The 22,939-nt window shown below is 36.7% G+C and overlaps 2 protein-coding genes across 10 annotated transcripts in view; both read right to left on the bottom strand.

Moving 5' to 3' along the window:
- Window positions 1-4,422, bottom strand: part of Smox (Smad on X) — a 360,356-nt gene extending 355,934 nt beyond the window's left edge. For both annotated transcript variants that reach the window (XM_089592307.1, XM_089592312.1), the window contains exon 1: window positions 3,799-4,422. The gene's annotated coding sequence lies outside the window, so the exon portion shown is untranslated. The remainder of the gene's footprint in view (window positions 1-3,798) is intronic.
- A 9,952-nt stretch (window positions 4,423-14,374) lies between these two features.
- Window positions 14,375-18,253, bottom strand: LOC106639268 (condensin complex subunit 2). Of its 8 annotated transcripts, none has more exons than XM_089592366.1 (3): window positions 18,233-18,253; window positions 17,494-17,639; window positions 14,375-17,096 (listed from the first exon to the last, which is right to left on the bottom strand). In XM_089592366.1, the coding sequence occupies exon 3, from the start codon at window positions 17,078-17,080 to the stop codon at window positions 15,053-15,055; it is 2,028 nt and encodes a 675-aa protein (XP_089448492.1). In that variant the 5' UTR covers window positions 17,081-17,096; window positions 17,494-17,639; window positions 18,233-18,253; the 3' UTR covers window positions 14,375-15,052. The 8 variants fall into 8 exon arrangements, with proteins under 8 accessions (XP_089448492.1, XP_089448491.1, XP_089448487.1 ...); XM_089592365.1 differs by lacking the exon at window positions 18,233-18,253 and adding an exon at window positions 18,170-18,228; XM_089592361.1 differs by lacking the exon at window positions 18,233-18,253 and adding an exon at window positions 17,884-18,163.
- Window positions 18,254-22,939: the final 4,686 nt, after the last annotated feature.

The raw sequence follows: 22,939 nt of genomic DNA, 5'->3' as shown, positions 1-22,939 counted from the left end.
AAAAAAACATAGGGCATAATTACATACAAAAGGTTTATAAGAAAATAGATTTAAGTCCAGTTACAGTGGGATCTCGATTCCGAGAAGTAAAACATGAGAAGATGTTGAAAAAAAAATTATTTGCTACTAGTCTTGCAGGAAAAATTCGTAAAAAAAAGCTAAAAATGGCTCGGTCTTCTAAAACAAACAACATTCAAAGGAGAGAGGGAGTAACTTATGCTAGTGACATAGGTCTTAGCGGAATCTTGGATATTCCAATTAATTATGTTGAACCTTTGAGTATTCCATCGGTAGTGAGTAACACAAGTACAAGTAAGCCTACTAGCGTCAAAATTATATTCGTAGATACAGAAACCACAGGCTTCAGTATTGAGAACGATCAAATATGCCAGGTACAATCACATTTACTCACCCGAATCAGTTTTTTGTTCAAATTTATAATTTTCCTGACTAGATTGCAGCTTTCGACGGAGAAACTTTTTTCAACGCTCATATAGTTCCAACGGTTCCAATAAAACCAGCAGCATCAATGATAACTGGGTTGACCGTGAAAAAAGGCGAATTATTTCATAGGGGAAAAAAATTAGTAACAGTATCGAGAGAATCAGCGATATTAGGTTTTGTGGAATATATCGAAAATTATTCGAAACAAAATGTGACTAATGTAGTTTTAGTGGGACATAATGTTATAAAGTAATTAATGTTCAATTTAATAACTCATGCGCACGTGTAGTTACATATGTAGATATAACTTAATCCATTTTTTTTTCTTGTAGATTCGACGCTGTGCGGATAAAAAAATTGACTAATCAATTTCAGTTGCATGATAGATTTATGAAATCAGTCTTTGGGTATTCAGACACGTTAGCAATTTTCAAGAAAAAATTACCAGAGAGGGTGAAAGCTAAGCTGTCTTTTTCTGCAGAAGCTTTAGCCAAAGATTATTTACATGCAGAAAGCGCAGAAAATTTACACGATGCTTTGCAAGATGTAAAAACTTTGAAAGCTCTAGTCTTACGCGTCTCTGAAGAAGAAATCATACATCACTGCAAGAGTCACCAAGACTTGCAGGATGCTGACATGATTTTACAACAACAAAAAAAAAAATAAAAAAATAATTAATGATAACAAACAAAAATTAAGTGTATTAAAAGGTGTTATTAATGATAAGATAATTTATAAAATGGCCAAAGAATCGATATCAACAGAAGTATTAGTAGATGCATATAAAAAAGATCCTACAAATGGTATCAACTTATTATTGTCAATGAGTGTAAATAATAAAGTTAGAGTTACTTCGAATGTTAAAATTATTGACGCAATTTGTGATAAAATAAAAAATAATTGCAGTTAATATTTTTCAATCTTTTCTTTTATTTCCCAAAAAATCAAGTGCAAGTAATCCATATGAAAACACGATTAAAAAAGAGTTACAGATAACATACGATTCCTATGTAAGTACTTGCAGTGTTACTCTGAAATATTCAAAAGCGCGCGCCTTACGTCTCTACAAAACAAAAATGGTGTCTCGCCATGACCCTGCTAAAACAATGACTTGATCAATACTTTTCGAAATATCTCAACTGTTTCCACGGTTACATATATTTTTTAAGGTGCCATCTGAAAGCTGAGATTATTGTCTATAAAATGCTTACTGTCCCGATTCTTAACTCCTCGGTTACGGTTAGAAATTGGCGATGTTTTCACGTGACTCCATAAGAGGTTGTGTATAATGTGCGAACTTTGAGAGCAAATATCTCCAAATTTTCCACGGTTAGAGGGGTAAATGAGGACACCGTTGGAATCAGCGGGTTTTAATTTATCAAAAAAATTACTTATGACCTCTGAACTCCTCCCGCTGGAGCCCCCTTAAGAGCATCGCTAGGCAAGGTGCTCGGGTGCACGCTGCCTGGCGGTAAGGAAAAGCACCTACAGTAGAGGTGCAGCACTTCCACCTTCACATGCTTGACTTGTCCGTAACGAATATAAACAAGTTCTATTTGTGTATATCATCTGCCGTACTGAGATCTTGCCACGGCGCTTGCAACTCACAGGCTCACAGCACGTATAAAGCTGTAATATATACAACCTTTTATAATGTGTAGATGTTTCAGTACTGTGCTTTTCCCGCAGCAGCAGTTTTGAGTGTTAAATATAATTAGTATGTTTAGTCCAAAATATTATTCGGTAGAAGCTATTTTATGATTATGAATAATACTTAGTATTAAATTTTTTCTTTCAGAGAATAACAAAACAAGAATTAACAACAATATTAAATCAAACATCAAGAACTCTCTAACTTTAAAATTGTTCATTTTAGATATTAACAAAGTAGCAGTTACCAAGGTCGTTATTGCGTTGTATTAGGTCGTTTTTTTCGAATTTTCAACACACTTAGGCCATTTTTGTACTATTCTGACCCCTACATAACGGTGAATTTACAGTTTCGGGCTATAAATTTTTGCAGTCGACTATAACTTGATACAAGTTAGTAAGTTACGTCGGCACAAGAAATGGAATTGTGATTTTAGACAGAAAAAAATTGTTTTTTTCCAATTTTTTAATCAATTTAGATCATTATTGCATCATTTTGAGCCGCATACAATGTCGAATTTTGATTTCCGGGCTATAAATGTAACTAGGCAACTCTATCTAGATACAATGGAGTAAACTTTGTCGTTACAAAAGATGTAATTGTGCTCCTAGGCAGTAAAAATTATTTTTTTCGAAATTTTCAACCCATAAGAGTCATTTTTGAATCGTTTTGCCCCGCATACGTCGAGTTGCGGTTTCTGGGCTATAAATCTAAATTGACGACATCCCAATACAAGGAAGTGAAATTTGTCGTTATAAAAGATTTAATTGTGCTCCTAGGCAGAAAAAATATACTTTATTAAATAAGTACCTTATTCTAGTCACAGGTTCGAATGAGATAGTGTTTTTGTTTACTTTAAAGTGATTCCTGATAAAGAAATCTGTAATTTCCTCTTTTTGCTCATTTTGCCCCTATTTATTACCCTACAGGGCTGAAAATCGCTAGGGGTTATTTTTTGGCTTTCTTTTAGCTTTTAATACCATTGTTACATACTTGAAAAATGAATTTTTTTCTCGATTTTCGTTCGAGAACGATGAGAACTTCTCAGTCATACTTCTGTAGCAACAAATTTTTCTCTTATGCATTTTTCATTTTCAACAACTCTATTTCCACAAGTTAAAGTTCATTCATACTTAGTACTATGCATATATTTAGATTTAGTTAAATTGACTGATTTCAATTATTTTCACCATTAGATTTGTAATAATAATTGCAAGACCTCAAAAAAAAATCATACAGGTATACCAAGTCTTAACACATTCAGTAAATACTGCTTAAACAAGAAAATACTCTTTTCTTAAAATTGTTTATTGGTCGTGTTCTACTTTTCAAGTATAAAAAAACCCTTCATAAAGTTTTAACTTCAGAAACTGAATAAGAAAAGTTGACTTTTTTCTGAGTAAAAACTTTGTATAGTGTTTTCTTTTTAAGAAACTTTATAAGTTGCAAACTGATATTTTAATATCAAAATGAATTTGAAAAAAGAAATTGATGTGTAGTTTAGACACTTTCTTTGCTGAGGTGAAAACATAAAAGGCACTCTTGCAAAGCAGCCGTGCCTGAAAAACTAAACAATAGACAGTGTAAATATGACAGAGATTCAATTTAATCTAATTAATTAATTAATTAAGTTATGAGTTTGGTAGCCTACTAGCGATTAAGTCTTGGCAGTAAGCTTATTATTAGTAAGTAGTTTCACTGACCTGAGTAGTATGATGCACTTAGCACTAGAATCTTCAAGACTTTTAAATGTCATTAAAGCCTGCTTATTGCTCTAACTTCGTAACTGAACGTTTAAATTCATTTTTGCTTGATCTTTTGACCCTCTGCTTTTAACCAACTCAATGGAATTTTAAAAGATAGTAATTCAAGCTGAGCAGCAAATGCATCCTTCTTTGTGCCTACACAGTGAGTAACAGTATTGAGTGGCAATGTACCGGCATGAAAAACGATGTAAATTGTATACAAAAATCTACAGCTGCTCGCAGTCAGAAAACTTGATACTCTCGTGCACTATGACTTCATTAAAGACATGTTCTAATTAGATTTGATAACCAAATTTTCAGTGAAAAAACTGATAAATTAACTAAAACCACTTTTGACTAAGTCAGCATTATTACTGTAATAAATTAATAACAATAGCAACAAGCATACTTGGAACCAAACTCATATCTTCCTCTTCTGCTTTAAATTACTATTTGCCGGGTATAATCTAGTAACAACTTTAAGCACGACGTACAATCCACCTTACAACGTATCTGTTTTAAAACGCTAAGGGTGTGGTTTTTTGACGTTCGGACGGTCGGTCGGTTTTTTTTTTAAGTATTACTTCTACATATACGGTAAATATGAATATGCGGCCCCCCCCCCCCGACCCAGAAAAGGGAAAACAAACGAAAACCGCGCAAGCAGCTTTTAGCAGCGTTGGGTTAGGCAGATTCAATAACGGAACTTTTTCCCTAGATCGTATATATAGCTATGCGATCTAGGGATAATGTTCCGTCGAGCAGACAGCACAGCAGTGAAGGGGTATTGCCAAAGACCCGCGGAAATTCAAAATTGTAATATTAATAACACTAGTGCCTATCACCCAATGACCCGGGGCGCTAGTTAACCACTCTGTTAAATAAATAATTATTAATAACACAAGCGCCTATCACCCAATGACCCGGGGCGCTAACTGGCAACTCTGTTAAATAAATAATTTTTTAATACACAAGCACCTATCACCCAATGACCCAGGGCGCTTACTGGCCACTTTTTTAGATGAATAATTATTAATATAACACAAGCGCCTATCACCCATTGAACCAGGGCGCTAACTGGCCACTCTGTTAAATAAATAATTATTAAAATAACACAAGCGCCTATCCCCTAATGACTCGGGAAGCTAACTGGATACTCTGTTAAATAAATAATTATTAAAATAACACAAGCGCCTATCACCTTATGACCCGGGGCACTTACTTGCTACTATTGAATAATAAATTATCAAGGAATAACAAGTGCGCCATTTAAAAAGATCTTTGTCGTACTAGATAGGCAATCAAAATTATGATATGTTTACATATGTCATCGATCAACTTTTTATTATTTGATAGTGTTGAAAATAAGTGTCCTGGAACATCAGGAAAAAGGTGCTGGACATATATATTAATAATTATTTATTTATTAGATTTGCAATTAGTGCCCCAGGTTATACGGTGATAAGTGCTTTTGTTCTTAATAAGTCTTGCCAGTATTTAACAGTATGGCCAGTTAGCGTCCCAGGTCATTGGGTGATACGCACTTGTGTTATTAATATTACAATTTTGAATTTCCGCGTGTCTTCGGCAATGCCCCTTCACTCCTGCGCTGTCTGCTCGACGGAACATTATCCCTAGATCGTATAGCTATATATACGATCTAGGGAAAAAGTTCCGATATTGAATCCGCCCAGTGTTGGGGGCAGGATAATTTGTCTAGCCCTCAGTGACTAACTTCAGCTCGCCCAATACCAGTTTTCGTAAAAACTGTCGTCAGCTACGTTGAAGCAGTGCTCTCAAATGTGACTGGCAAACTTGCGGGAAATTCAAATTGGCTATATGGAGCAAGACGCAAAACCCCAGATAACTCGACAATATTTCATAAACCATAACTTGATAAATTAATCCTAAGCTATTTAACCCAATAACCCAACGCGCTTAAAAGCAGTATCACAAGCTTTATTAATTAATAAAATACATTAAACAATAACGCAAGCGCCAATCCCCGCTTAACCCGGAGCGCTTACTAGCCGCTTCGTTTATTAATTGAATAAATAAAAAAACACAAGCGCCAATCCCTACACAACCTAAAGCGCTTACTGGCCGCTTTGATTTTAAATATAATAAATAAAATAACACAAGCGCCAATCACCACACAACCCAGGGCGCTTACTAGCCACTTTGTTTATTAATTGAATAAATAAAATAACACAAGCACCAATCCCCACAAAATCCGGGGCGCTTACTGGCCGCTTTAATAATTAAAATGATAAATAAAATAACACAAGCGCCAATCCCCACAAAACCCAAGGCGCTTACTGGCCGCTTTGTTTTTTAATATAATAAATAAAATAAAACAAGCGCCAATCTCCACACAACCCGGGATGCTTACTGGCCGCTTTGTTTTTTAATATAATAAATAAAATAACACAAGCGCCAATCCCCGCACAACTCGGAGCGCTTACTAGCCGCTTCGTTTATTAATATAATAAATAAAATAACACAAGCGCCAATCCCTACACAACCTGGGGCGCTTACTGGCCGCTTTGTTTTTTAATATAATAAATAAAATAACACAAGCACTAATCATCACACAACCCAGGGCGCTTACTAGCCACTTTGTTTATTAATTGAATAAATAAAATAACACAAGCGCCAATCCCCACAAAACCCAGGGCGCTTACTGGCCGCTTCGTTTATTAATTGAATAAATAAAATAACACAAGCGCCAATCACCACACAACCCGGGACGCTTACTGGCCCCTTTGTTTATTAATTTAATAAATAAAAAAACACAAGCGCCAATCCCTACACAACCTGGGGCGCTTACTGGCCGCTTTGTTTTTTAATATAATAAATAAAATAAAACAAGCGCCAATCTCCACACAACCCGGGATGCTTACTGGCCGCTTTGTTTTTTAATATAATAAATAAAATAACACAAGCGCCAATGCCCGCACAACTCGGAGCGCTTACTAGCCGCTTCGTTTATTAATTTAATAAATAAAAAAACACAAGCGCCAATCCCTACACAACCTGGGGCGCTTACTGGCCGCTTTGTTTTTTAATATAATAAATAAAATAAAACAAGCGCCAATCTCCACACAACCCGGGGTGCTTACTGGCCGCTTTGTTTTTTAATATAATAAATAAAATAACACAAGCGCCAATCCCCGCACAACTCGGAGCGCTTACTAGCCGCTTCGTTTATTAATTAAATAAATAAAAAAACACAAGCGCCAATCCCTACACAACCTGGGGCGCTTACTGGCCGCTTTGTTTTTTAATATAATAAATAAAATAAAACAAGCGCCAATCTCCACACAACCCGGGGTGCTTACTGGCCGCTTTGTTTTTTAATATAATAAATAAAATAACACAAGCGCCAATCCCCACACAACTCGGAGCGCTTACTAGCCGCTTCGTTTATTAATTTAATAAATAAAAAAACACAAGCGCCAATCCCTACACAACCTGGGGCGCTTACTAGCCGCTTTGTTTTTTAATATAATAAATAAAATAAAACAAGCGCCAATCTCCACACAATCCGGGGTGCTTACTGGCCACTTTGTTTTTTAATATAATAAATAAAATAACACAAGCACCAATCACCACACAACCCGGGACGCTTACTGGCCACTTTGTTTATTAATTTAATAAATAAAAAAACACAAGCGCCAATCCCTACACAACCTGGGGCGCTTACTGGCCGCTTTGTTTTTTAATATGATAAATAAAATAAAACAAGCGCCAATCTCCACACAACCCGGGGTGCTTACTGGCCGCTTTGTTTTTTAATATAATAAATAAAATAACACAAGCGCCAATCCCCGCACAACTCGGAGTGCTTACTGGCCGCTTTGTTTTTTAATATAATAAATAAAATAACACAAGCGCCAATCCCTACACAACCCGGGACACTTACTGGCCACTTCGTTTATTAATTTAATAAATAAAAAAACACAAGCACCAATCATCACACAACCCAGGGCGCTTACTAGCCACTTTGTTTATTAATTGAATAAATAAAATAAAACAAGCGCCAATCTCCACACAACCCGGGGTGCTTACTGGCCGCTTTGTTTTTTAATATAATAAATAAAATAACACAAGCGCCAATCCCCGCACAACTCGGAGCGCTTACTAGCCGCTTCGTTCATTAATTTAATAAATAAAAAAACACAAGCGCCAATCCCTACATAACCTGGGGCGCTTACTGGCCGCTTTGTTTTTTAATATAATAAATAAAATAAAACAAGCGCCAATCTCCACACAACCCGGGGTGCTTACTGGCCACTTTGTTTATTAATTGAATAAATAAAATAACACAAGCGCCAATCCCCACACAACCCGGGGCGCTTACTGGCCGCTTTAATAATTAAAATGATAAATAAAATAACAAAAGCACTAATCACCCCACAACTCGGGGCGCTTACTAGCCACTTTGTTTATTAATATAATAAATAAAATAACACAAGCGCCAATCCCCACACAATCCGGAGTTCTTACTGGCCGCTTTGTTTTTTAATATAATAAATAAAATAAAACAAGCGCCAATCTCTACACAACCCGGGGTGCTTACTGGCCGCTTTGTTTTTTAATATAATAAATAAAATAACACAAGCGCCAATCCCTACACAACCTGGGGCGCTTACTGGCTGCTTTGTTTTTTAATATAATAAATAAATTAACACAAGCGCCAATCACCACACAACTCGGGGCGCTTACTAGCCACTTTGTTTATTAATTGAATAAATAAAATAACACAAGCGCCAATCCCTACACGACCCGGGGCGCTTACTGGCCACTCTGTTTATTAATTAAAAAAATAGTTAACGCAAGTGCCAATCACCACACATTCCGGAGCGCTAGATGATGATTTTGAAAATTAATAAAATTTATAAAGTAATAACACGAATGCCCATCACCAAACTATAAAGAGCACTTTCTTGTTGCGATTGACTTTTTTTATCATTTAATGCTTTCTTTTAACAAATAATGCAACCAGTAAGCACCCCGGGTTGCGTAGGGATTGGCGCTTGGGTGATTTTATTTAGTCAATTAATAAACAAAGTGGCCAGTAAGCGCCCCGGGTTGTGTGGTGATTGGCGCTTGTGTTATTTTATTTATCATTTTTATTATTAAAGCGGCCAGTAAGCGCCCCGCGTTGTGTGGGGATTGGCGCTTGTGTTATTTTATTTTTCATTTTTATTATCAAAGTGGCCAGTAAGCGCCCCGGGTTGTGTGGGGATTGGCGCCTGTGTTATTTTATTTATTATATTAAAAAACAAAGCAGCCAGTAAGCGCCACAGGTTGTGTAGGGATTGGCGCTTGTGTTTTTTTATTTATTCAATTAATAAACGAAGTGGCTAGTAAGCGCTCCGGGTTGTGCGGGGATTGGCGCTTGCGTTATTGTTTAATGTATTTTATTAATTAATAAAGCTCATGATACTGCTTTTAGGCGCGTTGGGTTATTGGGTTAAATAGTTTAGGATTAATTTATTAAGTTATGGTGTATGTAATATTGTCGAGTTATCTGGGGTTTTGCGTTCTCTGTGGGGGTCAGTAAACTAAAGGCACCTGTTAAGACCCATCCGCCAATGGCAACGTGCAAGAGAGACAGATACCCACGTTTGATGTTCTGTATCTTTCTACTTGTGCTTCGATCAGCGCCGTACGTAATAACGATCAGTCTATTTTTCATATGTCTACGGTCTGTGTTGACGACGAAACGAGAGAGACAGGAACAAATCAAACAAAGGAGAAAACAGGAATAAAATATTGTTGGCTTTATTTCAATAAAGTACAAAAAGGGCTAAGCGCCGACACCTACCTAATCTCTCTGCGATTCACACAATACTGCCTGTTCCCCTCGCACGCCGCGAGCTCCCTCGTCGCACCACCGCGACCCTATGCTCACACTCTCTCTCTCTTTCTCATACGGTTACACCTATAGGTACATAAATGATCTCCTGAGTGTCGGCGCCAGCGTTTATTAATTATACGCATACACTTGAAATACGCATAATGCGAACAACTGACTGTGATCAGTGTTGGTATCCGAAATTATCCTTTATTCATTGATAATTTATACTGCTGAGGCAGAGCACCTATCGCCTGAACGGCATAGGTCGTCTTTGACGTTCCTACCCAGGTATTTTAATCCTCATCAAAGTCAAGCCACTTTAGGGCATGGGATTACATAATTACACTTTGGTTGGCTTGACAGCAAGTAACGACTTTACGATACTCTGAAAGCGGCTCTCCGCCTCAACATTTACACAAATGCTCGCCCTATTCAGCCCCGCCACTGATCCCTAGTCGCTTGTTCGCGAACAGATAATTTCGCGGTCCGCTCACTCTCCGAACAGGGTTCCTGTTCGTAACAGTCTGTATTATATAACTTTTCTTTACCTTGCGGGCCTCTGTTATAACATAGCCTTGCGAAGCGGAAAAAGTTATACGGTACGGGTACGGCTCCAAAGATGAGTAGAGAGATTGCTAACGCCAAACGCCCAGTGTTAGGTGAGCATTTTGTCACTAGGATTTACACATAGCTACAGATCCTAGTGAGAAAAATGCAAAAGCTTCATAGGGGGAGGGAAAAAGCCAGTGGTTTTCCCCAAACGTAACTGGTAAACTTGCGGAAAATTCAAATTGACTATATGGAGCAAGACAAAAATCCCAAAATAACTCGACACAGTTTTATGCACAATAACTTAATAAACTAATCCCAAGCTATTTAACCCAATAACCCGACGCGACAATAAGCAGCCTAATGAGTTTAAATAAACAATAAAATTTATTAATTAACACAACGCCAGCGCCAATCCCCATACAACCCGGGGCACTTACTGATCGCTTTGATTATCTATAATTAATAGAATAATAACGCAAGCGCCAATTCTCACAACCGTGTGCGGTTACTGGCTGCTTTAATTATTGATAAAATAAATATCATAACGCAAGCGCCAATCCCTACACAACCCCGGGCACTTACTGGTCGCTTACGTAATTTGTATTAAATAAAATAATAACGCAAGCACTCATCACCTCACAACCCGGGGCATTTACAGCCCAGACGGCACACATAATCGGGAAATATTATTAAAGAATTCGCCGCTTGTACTCGTTAAGAATTCTGAAAAAGAATTCAAATATGATACTGTAAGAGTTCGTTGCCGTTCCATGTATTCAAGATAAATGTAAAATGTTTTCTAAAAGTATTCGTAAACCATTCGTCAATAATTCTTTAATTACTCAGGCTATGTCACATAAAATATATTCTTTTTGAGTGTCGTGACGTATTCGTTATCTCTTTTTATACATTCAATAAGAATGTCAATCAAACTTTAATGACATACGTTATGTATACGTTGTGAGTTCGAAAATTGTTCAGTGACAGAGGTTGAAATCGTATGATGTATCTATATTTAGTTAAGGTTAGTTTTAGTTATATAAGTATCTGAGTTTGATCATTCCGATTTGGCTTAAGGAGGCTTGGGCGTTTGGTGTCGTATCTATTGAGGGGCCCCTGTGGGGTACTTGTCATACAAATGATTCTTTGTAATATTTTTTTTATAATCATTTTGATTATACACATGTGTGAATAAAATAGCAATAATACGCGGAAAAGTCATTGGGAAAATCGATATTAAAAAATTTATTAGTTTTCCCGAGGTACCTTGTGTAAAGACGACGGCCCTGCCACGATAAAGCTGACAACACTGTACTCTCTTGCTCTCATCTGCTATTATATACCTATACTTGTGTTTGACTTAAATTTTCATGCTTGTATGTTTATGAATGTACAGCGCATGCGCACTTACAGTATCTGAACAAAACAATTCTCATGTTCGATGTTTTCCTCGCTATTTTCTCAAAATTTAACGTGTTGATCCTATTCTTTTTTTTAAATAATAGATTCTTTATACTTTCAAGTACATGTACCAATTTAATGTGTGGGCCCACAGCTTTTTAATGCGGTACGGTAGTCTATTGAATTTCGGGTTCCGTAAGGTTGCGTGTTAAAATGACGAATTTTCACAAGCGATTTTCTCGAAAATGAATGTGTCGAACTACCTATTTGTTTGTCATAAAAAAATCTGGCGTACTTTATTTACGTTATCTCTGAATTTCAGAGCTAGCCAACATTTTATTCAAAATCGCCCAAGCCTCCTTAACATTTCTGCTAACAGAGGGCACACGAGGTTAGTGTTGGATGCAAATTGCAATTTGATGCATACCAGCATACCACAAAGTTCTCTCTCTCTCTCTCTCTTGCTCTCTGCCCTTATTTTCAAGTGAATTGCCGAGTCCTGTCGAGTTGTGCCTGCTCGTGCTCAGTTAACCGTATCTGCCGAGTATTGTGCTTGTTACTTAGTCGTTTTGCAATTAAGACAGTTTGATCATCGCTGAAACAAAGGATTGGGTAAAAGTGTAGTTTACGACTCCCTCTGAGAAGTGAGCCGCGATTGTAACAGTGCTGCCAACTAGGCAACTAAGCATAGCGCGCTAAATTTCAAAAGTAAGTGGCGGGATATTTGAATTTGTAGAACCTGTAGTATTACGTTTGAATTATTTGATTAGTCCTGAAAAGGACTGATTGAAAAAACTCGCACACTAGGCGTAAAAGGACTCAGGAATGAGTGGAGTAGATCGTAGCAACATCATTTAAAAAGGCATCAAAGATACACGAAGCCTCCGCTCGCAATCGAAGGTACATAAATACTGCCAAGTACGAATCAAAATGATTTTTACTTCTATTTGCCGCTGGAAAAGTACGTTTAACAGCAGTCCACATACCCTCGATGGTGTTCGTGCAAGCTTCAGTTTCGGGATCTTTGAATGTTACAGAGTGATTTACAGTCAAGTGTTTGTAGCCCTCTTCGTCCAAACAATCGTAAGCTTTCCAGCAATCGCTTATAATTGTTGTACCAGGCTTGACAAACTTTTTAATAAGAGGCACGAGAGTAGCTGACGATCTATCGTCCACGGAAAATAAAAAACACCTGTTACTATCACGTTCTACTCCACCAAAAACCCATTGCCCTTCCACTCGTTTTCCGCGATTATACTTTCGCTTGCCAAACTAAGACTCGTCAATTTCGACAATTTTATCAGCACCTCCGATTTGTTGATCAGCCGTGAGAAAAGCAACAATTTCTATACAGATTTCTCTGCAGAAATTGCACCAATCCACAAATGTTTTGTTGGAAATCTCTAATTCCCTCATTATATGCTGTTGAGAGAACTGATAAGACCACATGTACGTCAACTGAAGTATTTTATACATAGATAAGTGTGAACCATCAAACCAGGGCCCTTTACGGACTGATCTCAAGGTCTTACACTTTCTGCACCTCCATGTATACTTGTCTGTCAGATCAGTTTTCTCACCCAAGTGCATTTCAACTTGACACTTGGAACAAATCGCAGTTTCTCTAAGTAATCCGCGACTCTGAAAATCTGTTATAGTTTGCAGAGGTGACATCGAACCCTCAAGTGCAAACAAATCACGTAATCTCACCATTTTATTAAAAAAAACACGAATTTTGGCACACGAAGTAGTCTCGACACAAACGTTAGCACAACGAACAAACAACGAATGACAAGTTGAAACTTGAAAGCTCAACAGCGGTGAATAGCAAATAGAACACATGATCGCGACAGTATTTCGCGGGATATTCAAAATTAAAAAAAAAAAGAACTTGAAATTTTCCACAGTAATGGCTCGCTCGCTCGCTTCGCTCGCTCCCTCGCGCTGAAAATAATAACCATCCCTATACAGTACCCACAGTATAATTACTGACCGCATAAGTGTAAAATTTAAAAGTAAATAATAAATAAAATTATCCACAGTAATGGCTCACTCGCTCGCTTCGCTCGCTCCCTCGCGCTGAAAAAAATAACCATCCCTATACAGTACCCACAGTATAATTACTGACCGCATATGTATCGGAAACATTGAACAAAATTTCAAATTTTGAATTACCCGCCATCCATACATAGTATGATTGTAAATATTTTTTCTAAATGTAAGGTTGGTACTATAGTTATAGTGGTTCACTCGGAGCCAACTTCTCAGGGGGAGTCGTAAACTACACATCCGCCGAGAACGTCATTGCAACATTTACATTTTCACCAATAACTCGGAAAATATTTTTACAAATCTTTTAAAAAAGTAGTAATTTATTGTGAATAACAACTAGAGTAACATATCCAAATTTAAGATAGCCTGCCGTCATGGTTTGAGAAACACTTCAGTTAAAAATTTTAACGTTTGGTATATCTATTTACAGCAGATGACAAATAAAACATTGCGTATACATTCAGTTTTGAAGTATGAATTTTTCATTTTCTAACTCTTTAGTCATCTTATGCTGTACGATATGCAATAGCTCGCAGAAACTCCGACTAATTTAATGTCATAAGGATATTAATACTTAGATTTCTGAGATCATTTGTAATAAAAAAAAATTTGGTTTGGATTTGTTTAAAATGTAAATTCACGAATAAATATTAGTTTTTGGTTTCCAGTAAATTTATTTCGAAAACTGCGTAAGATAGTTCATGACATGTTACAGAAAGAAATTATTGTAATGAAAAAAATTGTGCTTACTTTACAGAATTGCCAAGGTATTTACCATACACGAACATTATTACGGTAATTTTTCGCTGGGTACTAGGCCGATTTGTTTTTCGTTATGATTTATTGCACACTTTTTGGAAAAGTAATATAAAAATCATTGAAAATTAAATTTTTTGATACAACAGTTCAAAATCATTTAAAATAAAATTTTTATAATCATGAAAGTTATTTCACAGACCAAAGTTCTGTATAAAGTGTTACAGATAATAGAAGTCAGGCTGTATAATTTCAGTATTCTAACATTCAACAATTTTGCAAATGTCTATGTTTTTTTAATGATAAAAAAATATTATAGCAAACAGCTTAAGAAGTGATTTTATTTATTTAAATAACACAAGTGAAGTATTAATTTCAATGTTATTGCAGAAACAATTATTTTAAAATTGAGAATTTCGAGTTAAGAATAAAACAAAACTTATTTTTTCACATCAACATTTCTCGTGACATTCGTTTTCAGTCAACATATTTTGAAATAAGCAGTTTTCGTAAGTTTTGTTTGTAATTTTAACCCGTATAAACACAAATATGAATGTCTTAGAAAACAGTAATATTAAAGGGTAATTACAAATTATTAACTTCACTTTTGATTATTAAATCTGATAATTCAAGATTTCTCTCAATGAAAAAATTTTTTTCATTAGCTAAATGTAGAAGAGTTACAAATGCAATGGAAGGGCTTAATGACTCAGTGTTCTGTTTTGACAGCATCCTTGGCAGTTTCATGTATGTGTCACTGAATGGCTGAGATTCAAAATCTTTATTGCTCTCAGATTCTGTTTGGGTGATATTGTAGTTTTCTTTTTCTGTTTCTTTAGACATTTTTCTTAAATTTCTCCACATTGCTTTTTTTAGCTGTCTCATATCTATTTTCTTAGCTCTTTGAGAGTATGGAATAAATATCTTATCAGTTAATTTAGGAATAGAAACTAAATTTTCACCAACAAACCCTCCATAACCTTGGGATAATATGCTTTCCTGAGTAAAACCACGAATTTGATGATGCGCAATTCTGTCTTCTTCATTACCATCTGTAACATGGTTGATCTCGCTAGTACCATTAGCAACATCGCAATCATTAGAAAATTCTTCATTGTCATCAAGCTCATCTCTGTTAGCATCAGAAAGTTTCAAGCGCTCAGTTGGCTTCTTAAAAAAAATATAATAACGTTTTAAATCATAGTGTACATCTTGAGGAAAAGTAACTTTATCTTCTGACCAGACTAGTTTGGTAGTTTTTGCTGATAACCTTGTCTGCCGATTGATATGTCCAAATTTTACTTTACCCTCATCTTTTGAATCAGGTGTAAATACTAGTTCAATATCTTTTTTTTTTTTTGCAGCGTTTTGTTTGCACGTTTCCACAACTCTACTGCCTACTAAATTCTTATTTAATGTAATTTTCCAATGTGAAGGCCCAGCCCATTGAATTCGGTAATTTTTTTGTATGTATGAATATTCATATGTTGCATCAGGATTAGGATTATTAACTATGATATCTTGAAAGTCTACTATGTTCTCGTAAGGTTGATAAGTTTTGGCTAACCTATCACAGCATTCTTCATAAGCATCTCCACAATCCATTAGAATATGATCATTTTCATTAGCATCATTAACAGCAGCATCCAAGTCAAAGTGATATTCACCATTAAGATCATCTGGACTTTTCATTTCGTCTCGTTCATCATTTGGCGACCAATGTAGAAACTTAAAAGCTGTATATGACGGGCAAATTTTACTCTTTCTACTAGCAAAGTTGTTGATGAAAGACGGAAAAAAATTATTCGAGTTATTAACCAATGGTATCTTGTCAAGTACAACATCATTATGGAGATTTAAAGCGACTCCTTGATTTGCATGCTGAGGGAGACCAGCTTGAAAAAGCATGTCTGATGTTTGTGTATCTCTTTGACATCTTATCAAGGACAGTGGATCATAAATTTCAACGTTTCCTTTTAAAGTATCTGCAGTTGATATAATATGTTGACGGCTCCTTTTTTTCTTTTTCTTTTTTTCGTTTTTATTTTGGATTTGATCAATATCATGAAAAACATTTTCTTCTTGTTGATCTCTTTTATCTTGTTTAGCCATACCAATTATTTTTAAAAGATCAGAATGTACTTTATCAACTCTAAAACCATATATTTTGGCACTAGCATCTAAAGATGCGCTAGCCATTTGTAAATTGGTCATATTTGGATCTTGCTTTTTGAGTGCATATACAAGAAAATCGATCATTTTTAATTGAAATGCATTTTTATCATTAATCTTATTTTCAGCATTGAGTTTTATACACTGCGCAATCTGATTACTCATTTCAGCTGCAGACAAATTTGATATGGCAGACAAACCAAATGCTGACTGACGTCTATCAGCTGCAGATAACGATGATGATGCAGGACTTCCATTATCATTTTTTTCTCGTCTAGCTAATCTTTCAGCTTCATCATCATTTTCTTCAATATTTGTTCCAACAACTTTTTGAGTTGCTATTGAACGACGTTTGCGAGATGGTGATGCTATTAAAGGAGAAACTTCAGCTGTCTCCATTCTTCCTGCTATGAGGCTCGTTCTGCTCAATCCAGACATCATAGATATTTATAATCTACTGAAAAACAAAAAAATTAATTCGAGTATTTTTTAATTTTTTAAATAAAAAAGGTTAGCTTTTTCGTTGCTTTTTTTGCTCTTTATATTTCTAAAATTACAAATTCTTTAGAGTAAAAATTTAGTGAGTTGAGTAAATACCTTATTCTTAGGTAGGAGAGATAAAGCTGAAACTAGCATACAAATTGCAGCAGTAATACACAGCGTCAAATAACAAATTTTACCATGAGTACCCTCAAAACTAAGACAGGTAGCCACTTATTTTAATAAACTACGAAGGTACGTGGTCTGGTTTTAAGGGTAGCCCTTGTAAAACGTATTGTCCAATGGTGTCGTTGCTGCAATTGGTCTGCTAGTTTTAATTTTATTTAGGAGAATAATTAAAGTGTTAATATTACCTCTTGAAATTTTCTTGTTCACTTAATAAAATGTAATAGTTTCTTTCTGTTTCTTTAATATCAGCTCTAATTAGGTGGATCAAAGCATAGAGATCTTTAATTTGTTTGTAAATTTGTTTTATAACTTCCAATTCTTCTTCAATATTCTAAAAACAATAGTGTAATGCAAATTAGGATTTTTTTTACAAGACAACACAAGAAGTACTATCTAATGGTTAAATAGTTAATGTACTCTCATTGCCCAAGAGAAATAGTAGTGATGCTAACTAGTAACTACAGAAAAAAGAAAAATTTGAAAGAGACTGTTTCCAACAAACGTAACCTTGCTTAATAAAGTTAAATCGGTTTTCATTTTTCAGTTCCCACTCATTACTGATTTAATATACTAACCAATGCCACGTCGGGAAGCTAATATCAGTAAGACCGCACAAAAACTTGTTTCGTTTGTTAGTTAACAATCTCAATAATAAAATAAATATATTTTGTACATTGTCCATTAGACCACGATAGAGATATCAGAATGTAGAGTATGGGTCATAGAGATACTTTTATCTCTACTATATACAGTAGTTAATTGACGACGCCAGGGGACAGTGACGTGCAAATAACGGACGCAAATCAATCGGTTTTATGGTTGTAATTTGTAATTTGGCTGTATTCCGCAACCTGTACTAACTGTCGAGTGTCGATGGGTTCCGCATTTCAACAAACTTCGATATTTTTTACTAGATTCGTTCACCTTACAATCCAGGGACGGTCGGGGACAGTGTGGGCGAGTCGGAGACGGAAGTGAACTCCCCGATCGTCCCTGACCGTACGCGATGCGCAGTTGTACACGTTAGGTTAGGTTATTGCAAAAAGTAAACAAACTTTTTTGTATTTGCACTTCTTTATTTACAAACTATTGTTCACATTTTACATACAGCATTAACCTAACCTAACGTGTACAACTGCGCATCGCGTACGGTCAGGGACGATCAGGAACGATCGGAGAAGAGCACTTGCACTTGTTCACTTTCGTCTCCGACTCGCCCACACTGTTCCCGACCGTCCCTGAATTGTAAGGTGAACGAATCTACTGTTTTCGCTCCCATGCCATCCGATATTTCGGAGTTTGTTGACATGCGGAGCCCACCGACAGTTAGTACAGGTTGACGCTAGTTTGAGCGCGCGGTGGCTCAGTCGGCTAGGTCTTGGATTGGCACGCGGGAGACGGTGGTTCAATTCCTGGCCAGTGCGACTTTTTCGGGCAAGTACCTCTGTGATTTTTCACATGTGCTTTTTCACCACGCAATGCTCCTCGAGGAGGGTTTAGGCGACCTTCTTGCAGCAAAATTGCCTAATTTCCCCCTACCCCCCTCCCAGTAATTGGGAGGCCTCCCATCCCTCTTCCCTTCATTCTCCAAAGTGCTAAGTGCCCATAGTAGTGCCCTTATTAATGGAGCCGGACGTAAAGCGTAAAGCACTCTAATATATATATAAAAAAAAAAAAAAAAGGTTGACGCTAGCGCCGCCCGACCATGCGGTGTTACCACGACCTACGTAACTTAGCTGCTGGCAGCATTTGCGAAATACAGCCTTTATAAACTACATATATAAAAGAAAATTTTTAAGACTCGATCACGACGAAATTCACGGTGCAAGATAAGACAGGTGGTATAAAGTACTAGACGACTCGCTCAAGCTCTGAATTAGAAATTTGTTGTTCAAGAGGGCATTTTATGTTTTTCAACGTATTTTTTTACGCTGATTACAGGAAAAATAATTAAAAAATTTTAAAATAATCGAATCAGTGTGAAAATCGCGTCTGAAGTTTATTTTACTCATATCTCTTTAACGGTAACAGATACGACAAAAATAAAAATACCAGCGTGTAGGGCGAAAAATTTTCTATCAATTTGATCCGTTGCATATCTGCAGACAAGCGCAAAAGCACTGTGGCTGTATTGGGATTATGCCTCTACCACGTGACCTCAGTATATATATGACTAATATAGATGCGAAATAACACAGGTCTTATGGGAGGAATCTTGTTTTTATTTTTTTTCGCACTTAAAAAGATATTGAGTTTAAGAAGATTGTTAATTCCATGTTACCGACTTAATGAGAGTTGCGTAGTTATTTTTTTCCTTTGGTGAATTCGTTCATGAAGGTTGAAAAAGCGTTTAAACCGTATGCGGAGTGCCGTTAACCCTACTTTGAGCTGTTTGTTTACCTCTGAGCATCAGCAGCAGTGGCGCAGCAGCAGCAACAGCTGAAACAAACAGCTCAAAGTAGGGTAAAACGGCACTCCGCATACGTTCAAAACGCTGTTTCAACCTTCATGAACAAATTCACCAAAGGAAAAAAATAACTACGCAACTCTCATTATGTCAGTAGCATGGAATTAACAATCTTTTTAAGCTCAATATCTTTTTAAGTGCAAAAAAAATAAAAACAAGATTTCTCCCATAAGACCTGTGTTATTTCGCATCTATATTAGTCATATATATACTGAGGTCGCGTGGAAGAGGCATAATCCCAAGACGTATTCGCTACGTGCACAGCGTTGGGTTAGGCGGATTCAATATCGGAACTTTTTCCCTAGATCGTATTTATAGCTATACGATCTAGGGAGAATGTTCCGTCGAGCAGACAACTCAGCAGTGAAGGGGCATTGCCGAAGACACGCGAAAATTTAAAATTGTAATATTAATAACACAAGTGCCTATCACCCAATGACCCGGGGCGCTAACTGGCCACTCTGTTAAAGAAATAATTATTAAAATAACACAAGCGCCTACCACCTCATGACACGGGGCGCTTACTAGTCACTCTGTTAAATAAATAATTATTATTAACACAAGCGCCTATCACCCAATGACCCGGGGCGCTTACTGGCCACTCTTTTAAATAAATAATTATTAAAATAACACAAGCACCTATCACCCAATGACCCGGGGCGCTTACTGGCCACTCTGTTAAAGAAATAATTGTTAAAATAACACAAGCGCCTATCACCTCATAACACAGGGCGCTTACTAGTCACTCTGTTAAATAAATAATTATTAAAATAACACAAGCGCCTATCACTCAGTGACTTCGAGCGCTTACTGGCAACTCTGTTAAAAAAATAATTATTAATAACACAAGCGCCTATCACCCAATGACCCGGGGCGCTTACTGGCCACTCTTTTAAATAAATAATTATTAAAATAACACAAGCACCTATCACCCAATGACCCGGGGCGCTTACTGGCCACTCTGTTAAAGAAATAATTGTTAAAATAACACAAGCGCCTATCACCTCATAACACAGGGCGCTTACTAGTCACTCTGTTAAATAAATAATTATTAAAATAACACAAGCGCCTATCACTCAGTGACTTCGAGCGCTTACTGGCAACTCTGTTAAAAAAATAATTATTAATAACACAAGCGCCTATCACCCAATGACCCGGGGCGCTTACTGGCCACTCTTTTAAATAAATAATTATTAAAATAACACAAGCACCTATCACCTCATGACCCGGGGCGCTTACTGGCCACTCTGTTAAAGAAATAATTATTAAAATAACACAAGCGCCTATCACCTCATGACACGGGGCGCTTACTAGTCACTCTGTTAAAAAAATAATTATTAAAATAACACAAGCGCCTATCACTCAGTGACTTCGAGCGCTTACTGGCAACTCTGTTAAATGAATAATTATTAAAATAACACAAGCGCCTATCACCCAATGACCCGGGGCGCTTACTGGCCACTCTTTTAAATAAATAGTTATTAAAATAACACAAGCGCCTATCACCTCATGACACGGGGCGCTTACTGGCCACTCTTTTAAATAAATAATTATTAAAATAACACAAGCACCTATCACCTTATGACCCGGGGCGCTTACTAGCCACTCTTTTAAATAAATGATTATTAAAATAACACAAGCGCCTATCACTCAGTGACTTCGAGCGCTTACTGGCAACTCTTAAAAAAATAATTATTAATAACACAAGCGCCTATCACCCAATGACCCGGGGCGCTTACTGGCCACTCTTTTAAATAAATAATTATTAAAATAACACAAGCACCTATCACCTCATGACCCGGGGCGATTACTGGCCACTCTGTTAAAGAAATAATTATTAAAATAACGCAAGCGCCTATCACCTCATGACACGGGGCGCTTACTAGTCACTCTAATAAAAAATAATTATTAAAATAACACAAGCGCCTATCACTCAGTGACTTCGAGCGCTTACTGGCAACTCTGTTAAATAAATAATTATTAAAATAACACAAGCGCCTATCACCCAATGACCCGGGGCGCTTACTGGCCACTCTTTTAAATAAATAGTTATTAAAATAACACAAGCGCCTATCACCTCATGACACGGGGCGCTTACTGGCCACTCTTTTAAATAAATAATTATTAAAATAACACAAGCACCTATCACCTCATGACCCGGGGCGCTTACTAGCCACTCTTTTAAATAAATGATTATTAAAATAACACAAGCTCCTATCACTCAGTGACTTCGAGCGCTTACTGGCAACTCTGTTAAATAAATAATTATTTAAATAACACAAGCGCCTATCACCCAATGACCCGGGGCGCTTACTGGCCACTCTTTTAAATAAATAATTATTAAAATAACACAAGCACCTATCACACAATGACCCGGGGCGCTTACTGGCCACTCTGTTAAAGAAATAATTGTTAAAATAACACAAGCGCCTATCACCTCATGACACGGGGCGCTTACTAGTCACTCTGTTAAATAAATAATTATTAAAATAACACAAGCGCCTATCACTCAGTGACTTCGAGCGCTTACTGGCAACTCTGTTAAATAAATAATTATTAAAATAACACAAGCGCCTATCACTCAGTGACTTCGAGCGCTTACTGGCAACTCTGTTAAAAAAATAATTATTAATAACACAAGCGCCTATCACCCAATGACCCGGGGCGCTTACTGGCGTCTCTTTTAAATAAATAATTATTAAAATAACACAAGCACCTATCACCTCATGACCCGGGGCGCTTACTGGCCGCTCTGTTAAAAAAATAATTATTAAAATAACACAAGCGCCTATCACTCAGTGACTTCGAGCGCTTACTTGCAACTCTGTTAAATAAATAATTATTAAAATAACACAAGCGCCTATCACCCAATGACCCGGGGCGCTTACTGGCCACTCTTTTAAATAAATAATTATTAAAACAACACAAGCGCCTATCACCTCATGACACGGGGCGCTTACTGGCCACTCTTTTAAATAAATAATTATTAAAATAACACAAGCACCTATCACCTCACGACCCGGGGCGCTTACTAGCCACTCTTTTAAATAAATAATTATTAAAATAACACAAGCGCCTATCACCTCATGACACGGGGCGCTTACTAGCCACTCTTTTAAATAAATGATTATTAAAATAACACAAGCGCCTATCACTCAGTGACT

The sequence above is a fragment of the Copidosoma floridanum genome, unplaced genomic scaffold (genome assembly GCF_036245765.1).
Source record: "Copidosoma floridanum isolate Cflo_tuat_1 unplaced genomic scaffold, Cflo_Japanese_pri ptg000016l, whole genome shotgun sequence".
NCBI lineage: Eukaryota > Metazoa > Arthropoda > Insecta > Hymenoptera > Encyrtidae > Copidosoma > Copidosoma floridanum.
Note: the sequence above shows the minus strand (reverse complement) of the source record. Positions and strands in the feature narration are given on the sequence as shown.

What these genes read in the sequence shown, in the direction of transcription:
- LOC106639268 (XM_089592366.1), bottom strand. Translation starts at nt 17,080, where the DNA reads ATGATGTCTGGATTGAGCAGAACGAGCCTCATAGCAGGAAGAATGGAG.